This window comes from Fundulus heteroclitus, chromosome 19, assembly GCF_011125445.2.
Source record: "Fundulus heteroclitus isolate FHET01 chromosome 19, MU-UCD_Fhet_4.1, whole genome shotgun sequence".
Classification (NCBI taxonomy): Eukaryota; Metazoa; Chordata; class Actinopteri; order Cyprinodontiformes; family Fundulidae; genus Fundulus; species Fundulus heteroclitus.
Genome location: NC_046379.1, coordinates 7774473 through 7790323, shown reverse-complemented (window position 1 = coordinate 7790323; position 15851 = coordinate 7774473). Strand labels below are relative to the sequence as shown.

The following is a 15851-nucleotide window of genomic DNA, read 5'->3' as shown; positions in this document are numbered from 1 at the left end:
CTTTGAGAGCCTCCACAGAGAAGCGTGTGGAACATGGATTATAGCTGTCATGTCACTTTAAATCACTCCTGAATCAGCTTCAGGATACTATTACCTATTACTATTCAGGGTACTATTAAGAAGAAAAGCACATACAATATGTTTTAAATTACCTTTGAAAATCAAGGTTCGAGAGTCTGGAGGAAGAGTGGAGAAACCAAGTTGCTTGAGGTCCAGTATTTCCTTTTTGAGGAGCCATGTCCTCTACTGCTGTTGGGCCGCCGTGTTTTATCAGGTCCAAAGTCGCCATCAGACGGGAGATTTTGGAGCACAATTTTTAGAGGAATTTTTGAGCTCCCCAACCAACCCACCTACCGTCACAGGTCTGATCCAGGATGGTGAAAAGTAAAATAAAAGCAGATTTGCTTCTTTTTCCTTATCTCTTATTATTTTTTTAATGGCTGCACACACACATGCATGCACACACTGCTCCTTTAATACCTAGTTTTTATTCTCTCTAAAGTTTACATATTTGTACTAAACCTACGTGCGTCTGTGTACACAGTCTTAGCCATTTAAAATAATTCTGAACCTTTTCTGGAGGTTCTGATTTCCCTTTCTAGCAGGACTTGGTACCTGAACCCTGTATCAATAGTTGCTATGATGACCAAGAGAACAATTGATTTTCCAGCAAATTGGCCTGGGCTGAACACCATAGAGAATTTATAAAAAAAAAAAAATTAAAAAAAAACAATGCACACCATACAGTCATGCAGACGAGCTGAAGGACCCTAAAAAAAAAAAGAAACTAAAAAAAAACGTTATTAATACCACAGCAGAGCCACAACAGTAACCTGTGTAAAAGAAGCCTAACCAAGTCGGTCGAGGCAGATGAGCATTCATACTGGGCCTGATTCTGGTTCTGCTGGAGGTTTTTCCTTCCTGTTAAAGGGAAGTTTTCCTCTCCACTGTCGCTTCATACATGCTCAGTATGAGGGATTGCTGCAAAGCCATCAACAATGCAGACGACTGTCCACTGTGGCTCTACGCTCTTTCAGGAGGAGTGAATGCTGCTTGGCGAGACTTGATGCAACCTGCTGGGTTTCCTTAGAGAGGAAACTTTTTGACCAATCTGTATAATCTGATTGAATTTGACTTTGGAACATGCCTTGACATGACATGTTTCATGAATTGGCGCTATATAAATAAAATTTCATTGAATGGAATTGAAGCACTGCATGGTCTTTAGAGGGCATGGACATAATTCAGTAGGACATTTCTGTAAAAATCCATCAAATAATATGCTGCAGTGTAGGCAAACGGAATAAAATGAACAAAAATAAATGGTTTAAATATATCCCAGCAGTGTTGACCAAGTCCCTCCATTGGTATTGACCATAAATACAAAGAACAATCAGAACCGTCAGATTCCAGAAACCTTGGCCTTCAGAACTGAACACCGATACCCAACCTTTCTCCAAAACGATCACCTGAGGTCTGACCATGTTGGCAGGTGAAACTTGGAGACGAGCAGAAGACTGACACCTGCTGGTGGAATGAGAAAAAAAAAATCACTGTGCTTTGTGTAAACGGCAGAATAATCCTGTCACAAGACGCGGTCAGCTCTCTGGGCCTTAAGCCCAGAGCTAAGTGCTTGTCCTGTCTTCACTGACAAGTTTGCTGTTAACACTTAGTCCCAGGACTAATTTGATGAGTTCTGCAGCAGAAATAACAACTTTCTGTCACAAGGTCTTCGACAAGGACCTTTAAAAGAGAGTTAGTGCGAGCAGACGCCCTGATGCACATGTTGTGAGCTTTCTCTGCTCTCCTTATGCAAAGGATGGAATAAACTGATGTTTTGATCTTCTCATCAGACTCCTTGATAACAATGTTTTTTTTACACGACAATGATCTAAAACAGGATTACACGAAGCACGTGGAGTCAGGTCCAAACAGTTTGGTGCATAAAATTTATTTCACAACGTCAATTGTTAAACATTCGGTAACGGAAAACGTTCTTTTTTTTTTCGTCTTTCATCGGCTCACTCAAAGCAGTCAGTTTTTAGTGTCGTAAAAAGTTCAGAGTATAAAAATAGAAAGGTCAAAGTAGATAATCTAAGCAGTTCAGTGGGGGGAACTTTAGTAAAATCAGTGCTCACATGTCTTCTGGTTTTCACTCTGCGGTTCTTTAGCTCATCTGAAGGTTTATCTTTTTGCTGAGCGAGGAGGGCTGACAGTGACATCAGTGCCTCAGACCTCACCGTGAATGTCAGCGCTTCACCTCAGGATCCGTTTCACTCCGGATCGGCTCCGTTACAGACTGCTAGGTTTGGTATATGAAGCAGTGAGCAACAAAAAAAAAAAACAGGTCCAGGATGATGTGGCCCTAATATGTTACATCTGACAGAAGTTCATGGAGCAGAATGAGAAGCAGCATCGTGCAGGGGTTCTCAGTCTCAGCTGTAGGGCTGGTTCTGACTCTGGATCAGACTCAGCTTGCTCCTCAGGTCCTGGCAGACGGTCACCAAGCTGCTGTTGTCCTCCAGCAGCTTGCTGTGTTCCTGCACGAGACGGGAGGAGGTCTGCTGCTCCTTCTGCTCCTGCTCCAGCTCCACAACGAGCTCCTCTCTGTAGAGAAACCATCAGAACAAAAGCTGGTTAGGAAACATTCCCCAGGCTTTTTTTTTTTTTCCAAATATAACATTGAACTACTGGATGTTGCAGGAAGAGAATAACCTCCATGGGTGGAGGAAAACTTACTTTCTGTTCAGCAGGTGAGCGATCTCGGACTGGACTCTCAGATACTCCTGAGCCATTCGGATGTGCTCCTCAAAAACAGCCATGGACTCCCGGGAGTTGGGACAAGGAGCCAGAGGCTGCAGGCAAGGACACGACTCAGAGACAAATACACGACAAGGAAATAGCGCAGACGGAGGAATCCAAGGAGCGCTGACAGATTCTGTCTGATAATCAGACGGCGAAGGCAAGTTTCCTAACAACCAGACATGAGAACTTCAGCTTTGTTTTGTCTGTAGATGCAGTTTGATGAGTTTTGGTACAAATCAGACGACTGGAGACATTTGCTCTGATCTATGTTACATTAAAAACAAAGTACGGGCAGGTTAGAGAGCAATCTGCAAGAAAAAGCCAGTGATGGGGAACTTACCTGTAAGTGGTGATCCAGTTTCAGGTACACCGAGGGAACCGGACTGTCCTCCTCAGGACCTGAACACAAAGGGACAACGCCATCACATTATTGTATCAGTAGTTTAACTGTGAAGGCGTCTGGCTGCTCTGTGATGATGCTGAGATCTGTTGCGTTGCAAATTCACCAGGATTACTCGGACATGCATGAATCAGGCAAAATACCACTTTGGACATGATTTAGATGAAGGAATTGCACCATAACCTACCTAAAAGCTCCCAAAAGATAATTTTGAATAATATAGGCACTTTAAAGGTATATAGCCACGTTATACGCTTATAAAAAAGAACAAAAACCTTTTAATCATGATAACATAAGGTTATATACACCAAGCCCTCATCTTGATAGTGTTTTGATGGTCCTTTTTGAGCCTAAAATTATTTGCTCTCGGGCGCTATTAACAAATATAAACAGACGTGGCGACAGTATCGGAAAACTACCATAATGCTGGTTTGCTTAATTTATAAGTTAATTGTAAATAATGCCGAACCAAGCCTGACCCTCTGCAATGCCTCGCAGTAAAGCGGCAGCTCGGCGTGATAATTAACCAGTATTATTTAAATAAACCGATCTACAGCAACTTTAAGAGCCTCATATCAGAACATTTACTTGCGTCAGTCAACTCTACGGTCACATCTGAGCAATCGGCAGCTTATTCCCAGCGACTTTCCAGTCTCTTTTTACTGGATCTTGGACCTTTCTTCATTGTTTCGCTGGGAGATGCTAATAGCCGCTAGCCGCTTCCTTGTTTTAACCTCCGCTACGCATGTGCAGTACGTAAATGTTACTTCCGTTAAACAAAAAAAATCTCTCTTTACTAACAAATTGGGCAAAAACAAAGCACAAAACACCAAAATAACAACTAATACGCCAGCAGGGCGTGATAATCATTCATAAAAACTTTGAGCTACTGACGTATAAATAGAAATGTCAAATAACGTGGCTAGGCACCTTTAAAGTAATGTAACAATAAATGTAAAGTATCAGTGAGGCAACAACAACGTAGCGGCAATTACCAATACAGTAAACAGTGGACAAACAGTCTCAATTTAAATAAAAAGTAACAGTATGAACAAGCAGCAGTTACTCTTTTTAAACTGAACTGAACATGCCTTTAACTACTTTTTAAACAGCAGTTTAAAAAGTAGTTAAAGGCATACTATGCAACATTTTTCAGTTAATTAATTTGTTCCATACCGTTTTGGATGATTAAATGAGTCATTTCAGGTCGAACTAAGGTTTTCTCGGCCACCCTGGTGGTCTGTGGGGGAAATACCGTACTTGCAATTGCAGGAGCTCTCGGCCCGCACTCACAGGCTCAGAACTCTGGTGCATCGCGAGAGTTGGTCTTGCTTTACGGCGAGAACTGCTACACGCCCCCAGTGAAAGGCATGCTCGTTGCTAGCGCAGTGGCGATATTTGTGCAGTTATCATGGCGGAACCAGCGAGAAAACAGCTAAAGCCCATGTCGGAGCAGGCAAGAAAGAGGAAAAGGGCTCTGGACAGAGAGAGGAGTCGTACACGGGTGAACATCGGGCAAGCTTTTTCTGAATGGCAAGAGCTAAAAGAAAAAGAAGGCTGCAAGGCTGACGCGGACCTCGCGTTTCTGCTGATGCGATTGTAAGTAACATTGGAATGGTTTCTCTCTCTCTCTGTGCATGTTCATGCTTTCATTGTGTTAGTCATTGTTTGTACTGCCGTTTTTTCGACTTTTCGTTGCGTTCGCCTGTCTGCTAAGCTCAAAACAACCGCACCTGGCTTGACGGAGAAACCAGGAGAACAGCTGTGCATCTTTACGACAGTGCACTTTTACTTTCGCCCTCTGAGGGGAGCCTCGCTGGAAAATCAACCCCGGTTGCATAGTATACCTTTAAACAGTAACTTAACACCTAGGTAACAGTAAAATTAACAGAAAAGTAATGGTAAAGTAAAAGCTAACGGTAAAATGTCGTTCCAGTAACAGTGACATCTCAGTAAAGTTACAATGACAGTAACAGTAGCTCAACAGTAAAGTCACAGTAATGGAAATGCTGAAAGGAAAGTAAAATGAATAGTAAAGTAAAGTAACACACCTAACAATACACATCCATGTTACGATAAAGTAACAAACTGGTTTTATATTAGTTTTCTTGCTCTGTGACTCAACACTGTGTCTGACTGTCTGTAGCAACAGATACTGCAGGAACTTTTCTTTTATAAACTTCCATCCTAGACGTTTCAGGACCACCGCAGACAACTGACATGGTGCAGCTGGAAGAGGACGACAACCTCCTTTAAACCAACCTCACCTGAAGGCACTGACTCCCTGCTAGGGCCGACGTAGGCGGGGCTTTGATTCTCCAAGCTGGAGGCCCTGGACATAGCGGACCACCATAAAGGAGTCTAGTGGAGAGAGTCAGAAGGTTCTGTTGGATCCCTTTGTCAGACAGAGTCAGCGTGTTGTAGGTTTGTGTGTTGGTTTAAAACTGTGGGCTTTCGCTCGTGTATTCGGTGTTCGGTTACCTTAGGGGTTCTGACCTGCAGCGGGGTTCTGTTCTCAGAGTTCGGCGGAGTCTCCTCACCATCAGCTCCAGGTGCGTGTCTGGTGTCGTCGCTGCGATTACTGTTAAGGGTTCCCTCGGCACAAGAGTCTGAAGACGGCGCACAAAAACAACACATATATTCACAGATTGTTGCAACGCTTCGGCTGATCCTCTCAAACCCGACGAGGTGACCTTCTTTCTGGTGACTGAGAGAAGTTAACCTTTGAACGTCTGTAATCAGCTCAGTGTGTCTCAGTCCGAAGCAGCTCAGAATACACTTTCTGCACTTTTTCTGCATAAAAAAAAATAAAATTTTTGCGCTGTTCCTGCAGGTAAGTCCAATTGGGTTTCTAATCAGAGACAACAGCCTGATCCTGAACGTGGAGAAGACGAAGGAGATCATCGTCGACTTCAGGAAAAACCGGCCTCACCATGCTCCACTGCTCATCAACAACTCAGCTATGGAGGTGGTCAGCAGCACCAAGTTCCTGGGGGTGAACATCACGGACAACCTCACCTGGTCTGTGAACACCACGTCACTGGTGAAGAGGGCACAGAAGCGACTGTACTTTCTGCGGAGGATGAGGAGAGCCCGCCTGCCCCCGCCCATCCTCACGACCTTCTACAGAAGCACCATAGAGAGTATTCTGACCAGCTGTCTCTCTGTGTGGTGTGGAGGCTGCAGTGCCTCCGACTGGAAGAACGTGAGGAGAGTGGTGAGGACAGCAGAAGGGATCATCGGGGCTCCTCTTCCCTCCATTAAAGACATTTCATCGCAGCGCTGTGTGTCTCGAGCCCATAACATCATCAGGGACCCCTCACACCCCCACCATAGACTATTCTCCCTGCTGCCCTCTGGAAAGAGGTTCCGCAGCATCTGCTGCAGGTCCACTAGGTTCTGCAAAAGCTTTTTCCCTGCTGCCATCAGACTGTTGAACTGCTGAACTGCTGAAGTATAAAAACGGACTGTGTACCACACTCGACTCGCTGATTTGCACATTTGCACATTTGTATCGTATCCTGCAAAATTGCTGCTGCACCTTACCCAGAAACGTACTGCAAAACTGTTTACAATGCAACTGTCTACTTTTAAATCACTGCTGCACCTTACTGCATATTTGTTTACATTTGTTTTACATTGTTTATATTTCAACTGCCTACTGTTCACTGCTGCACTTTATCCGGAAGTCAATTGAAACTTATTCTGTAAGTGACTGCGTTTTATCACTGCACTTTATCCTGTACTGTAATTCACTGCAAGGTATCCTGTAGAGTTACTGCAATCTTTCTGAGCTGTGTGAAAACGAAATTTTGTTCTGTATGCACTCTGTGTATACAAAATGACAATAAAGAAAGTCTAAGTCTAAGTCTAATCAGAACCAGAGACACTGGCAGATGGATCTGTGTCTGTTTCACATTCCCCTGCAGTTCAACACAACAACTGCTCTTTATTTTAATCAGAGGGAATATTGTAACATTTTTGCTCAACCTTGTAAACATTTGTAACCTGACACCTAAACATTTTAGGACAAACTGTCATAACAGAGTCAGGGATCTGCAGTAATATAAGCTAGAAACCTTTTACATGTTTAGGATCCCTCAAAAACTCCCAATAAATATGTGCTGCTTAAAGATAAGATAAGAGTTCCCAGATTTAACTTCAGCATCTACTGTTTCAACAAGGATGGAGGTATGACAACATGTTTCAAAACCATATACTGTTTTTTTGCTAGAAGAAAGGAGTAAATGCTTACTTAAATCCCCTAAATATCTAGTAAGTACTTAAGTAGAAGGCAACTAAACTCTGTTTTTATAATGACTGAAGAAACAAGAGAAGAAGTCCATCCCGTAGAACTACCATGCCCTGGATTACGGGGAATCTACACCAGTGTAGGCCACGCACCTCTGCAGGGTTAAGCCATTGTTACCTTTTTTATCTACTAGGCTGTTTTTATGTCATTTTCAAAGTGGGGGTCGGAAACCCGGGGCCATTTAAGCCGGGCATACACTGTACGATATTTTCAGTCGCACTGCCTTGATAATTCTACGAGTTGCTCCTCCGTAGTTTGACTCCATGTCACACGTACCACCGCTATGCTTCTCTCCACTTCTATGTTTTCGCTTGAGAAGACAAAGAAGAAATTCCTTGTTTGCGCGTGCTCAGTGCGCGAGGTTGGGGGAAAATCCTGATCTCGCGAGCTTTCAAGGTTTCACTCGCAGATCAGTCTGGCTACTTTCCGTTAAAGAAAATTTGGAGCCGTTCACCAAACGAACGTCCAATCAGCGTTGGCTTTGAGGCGGGTTGAGGTGTGACGCAACGAGAAGCGCGACAGTTTAGTCTAAAGAACATGGCGGCTTCAGCCGATGAAACTAGCGTTAACGTGGCTATCGAGCAAGTTTTATCGGAATTACAGAGTATTTCTTCACTGAAAGAAGAGCAAAACACTGCTCTGGAGGCTTTTCTCAGAGAAAAAGATGTTTTTGATCTTCTCCCGACTGGTTTTGGCAAGAGTTTGATCTATCAATTGGCTCCTCTTGTCGTGTTAGTACGTCATATGCTTCGTTGATCTGATTGGTTTATTTGGCCTGTCTATCACCAACATAGGCCAATCAGCTAACCAGTATTTTCGCCTCTTCCCAAAATTACTTCAACGGAAGGTTTCCAGATGGATATGCGGAGCAAATCCATCTGGCGGAGTCAGGTTAGCGGAACGCACCATGCAGCGGAAACTCGGCCCGATCCAAACAATTCTCGCACGACTGAAGAATCAACCCGAAAAGGGCAAAAACTCGTACAGTGTCTGCCCGGCTTTATGTAGATCACGTCCTCTGACACTGAGCGGGTCCTCCTCCTGCAGGACAGCCGCTGCAGTCTGAGGATGCAGTTCCCCACACAGGCCAGTCCAGAGTCCATTTGAAAAATAGGGAAATCAGACTAACACAGCATCAACTTTAGGTTGTATTAGAGTCGGTTTGGTTTAAAAGCCAAGGACTTCCACTTTGAAATATAGGAAAATGTAAATGTAGACTGGAATTTAAATTAACTGCCTCGATCCCGACTCCCGGAAGGAAAGGATATAAGTAGAGCTTAAAAGCTGTCTAACTTTTAGCCACTAGGGGAGCTAGATCTGTACGTTGCACGTTTTGTGCCACTGGTAACACTTTTCTGTCGCAAAATTAAACAGTCCCCCTCCGTGTTTTGGAATCTGATAGCAGACCAATTTGGACCAACATACCAAGAAGTCATCGGTTTGTAAAGACATTCACCCCTGCAGATTAAATCCTAAAATGACTGGGAGACTGAAATAAAATGTTGTATTATTCAACCAGTTAGAAACACTGCATATCCATCCTCTTATCACAAAGCACCACCTGTAGTCCAGGATCTATCCACACAGTCCTTCCTCCCTACCAGGACTTTTGTCTGTTTAAACCTCGGTTCGCAAGACTTAGTTACTCCCGGAGACTTAAGAGTTGCTAACTAACTCTCTATGCAGAGTTAGTTATTTGTTCAGAGTTAATCCACAGAATGATTTACCTCTGCAAAGTTCGTTGATGGATGTATGTGTGTTGGTTACCTGTGCTTGATGCTGAAGAGGGGTCACTTCTGGTGGATGAAGGGTGGTGAGGAAGATCGAGGGGTTCATCAGAGCCTGGGAAATACTGACACGCACACGAAAAGGTGATCATTGTGAGGGTCCATAAAGCTGGGGGTCTCTAACATTCAGCTAAGTGAGGTGTTTAGAAAGTAGGAGGAAAACAATGTTGTAATATGATGTAATTTATGCAATGTGCCGAACATTACCTTCATCAAGCTGCTCATGGTGTCCTGGACCTCGCTCATAGACGGTCTCTGGCTGGGCTCTTTGTCCCAGCAGCGGGTCATTAGGGTCTCGATGGGTTCAGGGAGGTCTTTGATCAGAGGTGGACGAGTGCCTGCATTGACCAGGCGGTCAGTTTGAAGATGAGGCAGCAGGACAAACGGCAACGAGCTGCAGAACCGGGTTCAAGCGTGCTCACCTCTGTGCACAGCCCACATGATGCAGAACGCCGAGCCGCCGATCTCCTCAAAGGGCTTCCTGCGAGTGATGACCTCCCACAGGATGATGCTCCAGCTGAACACGTCGCACTTCTCGCTGTAGTTGCTCCCTGAAGAACAGAGCAGGACAGGACGGCAGGGGTGAAGGCGGAGCTCAGGTAACCACGACCTGTGCAACATGTCCCGCAGGCAGCAACGCGGCAGAGACGCCGCTGACCTTCAAACACCTCCGGAGCCATCCAGGCTGCACTGCCTTTGTTGTTGGTCATGTAGGTCTGAATGTCACAAGCTGTCCCGAAGTCGCAGATCTTCAGCACCGTTCCGCGAGCTACAAGCAACAGACTGACACAGACAAACACGCACTCAGAGCCCTGAAAACACTGAAAAACAGCAAGGCCGTGGATTAACCTGCAAAGTGTCACTGATAGGTGTGACTGTACCAACAGCAGGTCACGTGATCCTGATGCGGAGCAGGCGCATCATGGTCCACTGTAATACAACGGTGCTCTTACTTTGGCGGTTTGAGGTCTCTGTGGATCAGAGCTTTAGGCTTCATGGCGTGCAGGTAGGCGACGCCGTGCGCGCACTGCAGACACCAGCTCATGGCGTGGGCGGCTGTGTAGTGAGGCAGCGGGTCGGCGCTGTGAAGGACTGAAAGGCAACAGAACAACAAGGAGGTGGAACTCACAAAGAAGAAAATGCCTTGATAAACTGTTTGCTCCCTAACGGATTTATTCAGATTTTGCTTATTTTATGTCACTTAAAGGTGCATAGCCTACATTATTTGACGTCTTTATTAATTTATACATCAGTAGCTCACTCTAGTTGCATTCAAAGCTTTTATGAACGATTATCATGTCCTGCTGGTGTATTAAGATAAGATAAGGTAAGATAAGATAAGATAAGATAAGATAAGATAAGATAAGATAAGATAAGATAAGATAAGATAAGATAAGATAGTCTTTATTGATCTCACAATGGAGAAATTCACTCGTCACATCGGCTCATAAAAGAAGGTGCAGAGTAGGGAAGGTGCATTCAGTTATATACAGTGAATCTTCATATATACAATGGATCAAAAAGAATACCAAAAAATACAAAAAAGGAAATAGGAATGGGCATATGATGTCTCATTTACATTCTTAGTGGTCTATATATATATATATATATATATATATAAACATATCTATATACTTAAATATATACATATATCTATGCGCCTACATACATACGTACCTGCGCGTATATATGTGCATATACATTGTATACATTTGTACATACATACATACATACATACATACATGTGTACTGACTTATGTTCAGGTGTTGATAGCAGCAGAAGTCACTACATCAGGATTATTGCACGGGTTGTAGGACAGTGTATTAATTAGATTATTGCACATTAGTTATTGCACATTACTTATTACAGTTATGGTCACAGTTACAGTGCAGCTGTATTAGTTGTTATTCGGGCATTTTATGCTTTATTTTTTCATAGTAGATAAAGCCTTTCGTTTTTATGTATGATACTGCGCATGCACAGCAGGGGTTAAACAAGGAAGCGGCTAATGGCTATTAGCATCTCCCAGCGAAACAATGAAGAATGGTCTAAGATCCAGTGGGAAAAAAACACAAAGAAATATGATTCCAAGAGGGAAAAGACTGGAATGTCACTGGGAATACAGTATGAAAGTTGTTGTTCACTGAAGAGGACGCTAAACCTGCCGAGGCTCAGATATATCCGCAGAGTTGATTAACGTAAGTAAATGTTCTGATATAAGGCTCTTAAAGTTGCTGTAGATCGGTTTATTTAATTAATAATGGTTGGTCTTCCCAACAAAAAAAACCTGAGGGTTGTGCGTCGGCCTAGTCAAAGTCTGGAATTAAATCCGATTAAGATGCTGATCCCAAAAAGAATGCCAATACTTGAAAACCCTCCTCTATGCCTAAACGAAAACAGTCCATCCACAGAAACTTCATGAATTAAATCATCATTTGAAAACCGCGTTTATCTCCTTAAATTATCTCTGTAAAAAGTGTTTGTTAATCGGAAATATTTAAAAGTGATCAAAAAAAGGGCAACGACAGAAGAAATCTACAATACTTTCATTCTTTAATCACAGCACTTAGAACGCTTTATAAGATGAGAGAATGAGACTTACGGTTGTATAAAGAGCCACACTCTGCGTACTCCATCACCAGACACACCTGCCATCACAGACGAGACACAGACAGGAGCTGAAGTGTGACGTTAAAGGAACATTCTGCAAAGCATTGTTGACTCAGCAGGCTAACTCTCCATCTGATCTACGTTGTATGTACCTTGTATGTGTAATGACAAATAAAGCACCTTATCCTTATATTTGGTGCAGGGAGGAACCTGTCTCGCTTTATTTCTCTATTGGTTCAGTATTTCGCCGAATTACGGTGAGAAATAATCATCAAATGCTCAAATCTGACATGTAATTTAATGTAACTTTATATTAAGATTAATTAGATGACGCTAATTTATTCAATTCAATTCAATTTTATTTATATAACGCCAATTCATGAAACATGTCATCTCAAGGCACTTTACAAAGTCAAATTCAATCATATTATACAGATTGGTCAAAAATTTCCTATATAAGTTGATTGCTTCAAAGTCCCGACAAGCAGCATTCACTCCTGGAGAAGCGTAGAGCCACAGGGAGAGTCGTCTGCATTGTACATGGCTTTGCAGCAATCCCTCATACTGAGCAAGCATGAAGCGACGGTGGAAAGAAAAACCACCCATTAGCGGGAAGGAAAACCTCCAGCAGAACCGGGCTCAGTATAAACGGTCATCTGCCTCGACCGACTGGGGGTTATAGACCAATTTATATTAATATTATTAAATCAAACACCACATTTCAAGTGAATGTTGCTCTGATCACTGATCGGTCCAGCTGCCAGCTATGAAATATAGCAGAATATAACTTTTATTCTAACCAAAATCCATTAAAAACATTTATTCACTCCCGGAACTTTGACACATTTTATTCTAACACACTGAAAACAAACAGAACCACCAAAACTCTCCAGCAGAACCACGTGCCGCATTATGCTGACTTGTTATGCTGTGTACTCACCGGGTCTTGACAGGAGCCATACAACTTCACTATGTTGGGATGGCTGACGCGGGACAGCTGGCGGAGCTGCACACACGGAAACAAAGATGAGCTCGTATGAAGAGAAACAAAAACTGAATCCTACAAAAGTTGGTTCTTTTGTAGGATTGGTTCCAAAGATGCATTTTGGGTTTTTCTCTAGGTTTCTGTTCAGGCATCGAGGGAGCCGCCTACTGATAACAAAAAACATCAATCAGCGGCTTGATCAGAAGCGGTGGTTTTATTAAAGAGGTTGGCGATCAGTTCGGAGGAACGCCCTAGCACACCTGCTGCCGGTTCTGTGTTCATGCAACAGTTCCGATGTGCTAATAACTAGGGCTGCACAATTAATCGCATTTTCAATATAATTGCTATTTAAAAAAACGCAATTTCCAAATCACAGAGGTCTGCAATTTTTGGCTATGTCACAATTAGTGAATCAGACACGTCCTTTAGGTGTTGGTAAAATGTTTAAAGTGGGTTTGCCTCCACATGGAAGGGAAGACAGTTGCAGCAGTGAGATAATCTAACTTTATTACTTGTTTTAGAGTTTATATAATCAAACATAGCATTAAGTTCTGGTCAATCAGTTTAATACATAGACTTGCTTTTTTGTTGCACTTTATGTTCAACAAGAATCGATGTCCAAATCAATTAAAAGCTGTTCTCTTGAATAATATTCTGATTAATAGAAACATTAAAAGCTCTTGTTTTAAATAGTCCTTGTTTACAAACATCTTTATTTAGGGGCCATTTTTGTTGCTTGCGGTTAATGCAGAGAAAAGTCAAAATTGCAATTTTGGTTGAAATATATCGTAGGCAGAATGCAATCATTTCTGCTCTGAGTTTAGAGCCACTTTGAATTGCAACCTGAGTTTAGACTCATCCGCACGACGAGGAAACAAATTGTTTTGTTGTTTGTATATGTTTAAAAAGACATGATAAATGAAACTGTAAAAAACAAATCGCATTAAATCGCAATATTAAGATAAAAAAAATCACAATTAGATTATTTTCCAAAATCGTTCAGCCCTACTAATAACGCATCTTAGTTTCATGGTTGGAGTCTTTATAGTCAGAAGAACTCTACTGACAGAAATTCAGAGAGAGCGAAACATTTCCATAAAAAAAAAATGTTTTTTTATATCTGGACCAGAAACAGGTCATGTTCAATACTTTGCTAAGGGTTGGCAAGAAAAAGTCTACGAGCCTACAAGGTGTGTTCGGTTTCCCACAACAGTGTGTAAGTTGTAAGAAACAAGAGAAACATTTACTATCAGCATTTTAACATCAGTTTCTTTCATTTTTATTTATTATTTTCGTTCTGTCAGAACCAGAATCAGTTTAATTTGCCAGGTATGTGTAAACACACGGGGGATTTGACTCCGGATTGTACGTCGCTCACTATGTGCTTACTTACAACACAATAATACGCTACCGTACCCATTATTATTGCACATTGATGCAATAATAATGCAGACTTTCCTTTGATGTCCTGCAAAGCTCTTTAGATTATCAGGTGTATGAATGCTAAACTTGCCTTTCCTTAAATAAAAAATTAAACTGACCAAAAAACGTTACAAAAACAAGCAATATTTAACACATGTGAAGACAGAAACAAAGGGCAGTTTCATCAGTTTCATCCATCTGTTTTATGTAACCTTAATTTGTTGATTTTAATTTAGCTGAAAACTATGTGCTTTTACTACAATAATTATCACTATAAATAAATTATATCACCGTATATCATACATTATATATTTAATAAGGGATCTTTGTCCTGAGGGACAAGTTATCTTTGCAGCTTCCCAGATTTTATTTAGTAGAACTGAGGCAAAAATGGCTCTTTGTGTAGTAAAGAGGTTGAGCTGTCTAACCAGCACAGGTTCGGGTTGGTTTAGCTGGGCTTAACCTGGCCCTAACACGGCTCTGTCCCGGTTCTGACCCACAGATCATGAGTCGGTACCTCCACCAGAAAGGCGTTCCTCTCTGCGTCGCTCTCGATGGTCTTGATGGCCACATCTTTTCCTCTCCACACAGCTTTGAAGACCACTCCAAATGTTCCTCTGCCGACAGACTGCGCGCACAAACACACGCACACACAGAACCTGGTGATGGACCCGCTGATCCGAACCTTTCATTTTAACGCTGCAAACTTGTACACGTTCGGCCCTGAACCTCGGCCCCCGAAACCTCGGCTTGGACCTGCAGAACCAGAACCTACCGCCTCAAACAGGATATCGTTGAACTTGATGTCCTCAAACACCATGGTCTCCCCCCTTCGGCCGGACCGGAGCCCAAGAGCTGCACCCCTTGCAGATCCAAGGAACCAAAACAAACTGTCTGCAGTTTGAGGAAGTGGAGTTCTGCAGCCCGAGTCCTTAAAATCCGAGTGCTCATGAACGTGTCACGGAGGCGGAGAAGAACAGTGTTCCCGGTCATCGCGTGAACACATCACAGCCGTTAACGTCATGCCGTCTCCGTGATCTGCTCGAATTTTTGTAATTTACGGGATTTTATTTGGGTTCCTGAACGCAACATTGCTTTATCTAATGAGGTAAGCCTCCACTAGGGGGCGACAAAACACCTTCAAATTCCTTTTAATTGTACAGTTCTAGGTCAGAAACTCCCTGCAATCCAAGGATTCACCCCAGTTTACACTAAATAACATTTGCATAAAAACTCGACAACCCTTTAAAACAGAGTGCTTATTAAGTTATATACCTTAAATATATAGATTTCTCGTATGGTTAAACAACCCATATTTTGAATCGATGTTTAGGTTTTGCAGCAAAGAAAAAAATCGTAATTTGTTTTTTTTACAAAGAGAGAATGAATCGGTTTCCCTGAACGGACCAGTCCATGTTTATGATCAAAATGAGGGAAACAAAATGTTTATTGTGGCCTAATGAAAATCAATAATGCTGAACAACAAAAATTAAGTTCAATTCAATTTCATTTATATATCGCCAATTCAT

General features: G+C 42.4%; 1 protein-coding gene across 2 annotated transcripts; it reads right to left on the bottom strand.

The window, feature by feature from the left end:
- Positions 1-1930: 1930 nt before the first annotated feature.
- LOC105919032 (mitogen-activated protein kinase kinase kinase 7) lies at positions 1931-15278 on the bottom strand. 2 transcript variants are annotated; one of them, XM_012854244.3, is made up of 14 exons: positions 15098-15278; positions 14840-14950; positions 12856-12921; positions 11908-11953; positions 10258-10396; positions 9963-10087; positions 9727-9855; positions 9512-9642; positions 9285-9369; positions 5702-5814; positions 5473-5566; positions 3146-3204; positions 2740-2855; positions 1931-2607 (listed from the first exon to the last, which is right to left on the bottom strand). In XM_012854244.3, exons 1-14 carry the CDS (start codon positions 15140-15142, stop codon positions 2436-2438), a joined length of 1431 nt encoding a protein of 476 aa, XP_012709698.2. In that variant the 5' UTR covers positions 15143-15278; the 3' UTR covers positions 1931-2435. The 2 variants fall into 2 exon arrangements, with proteins under 2 accessions (XP_012709698.2, XP_012709696.2); XM_012854242.3 differs by having other exon boundaries at positions 5687-5814; positions 15098-15276.
- Between the last annotated feature and the right edge of the window lie 573 nt (positions 15279-15851).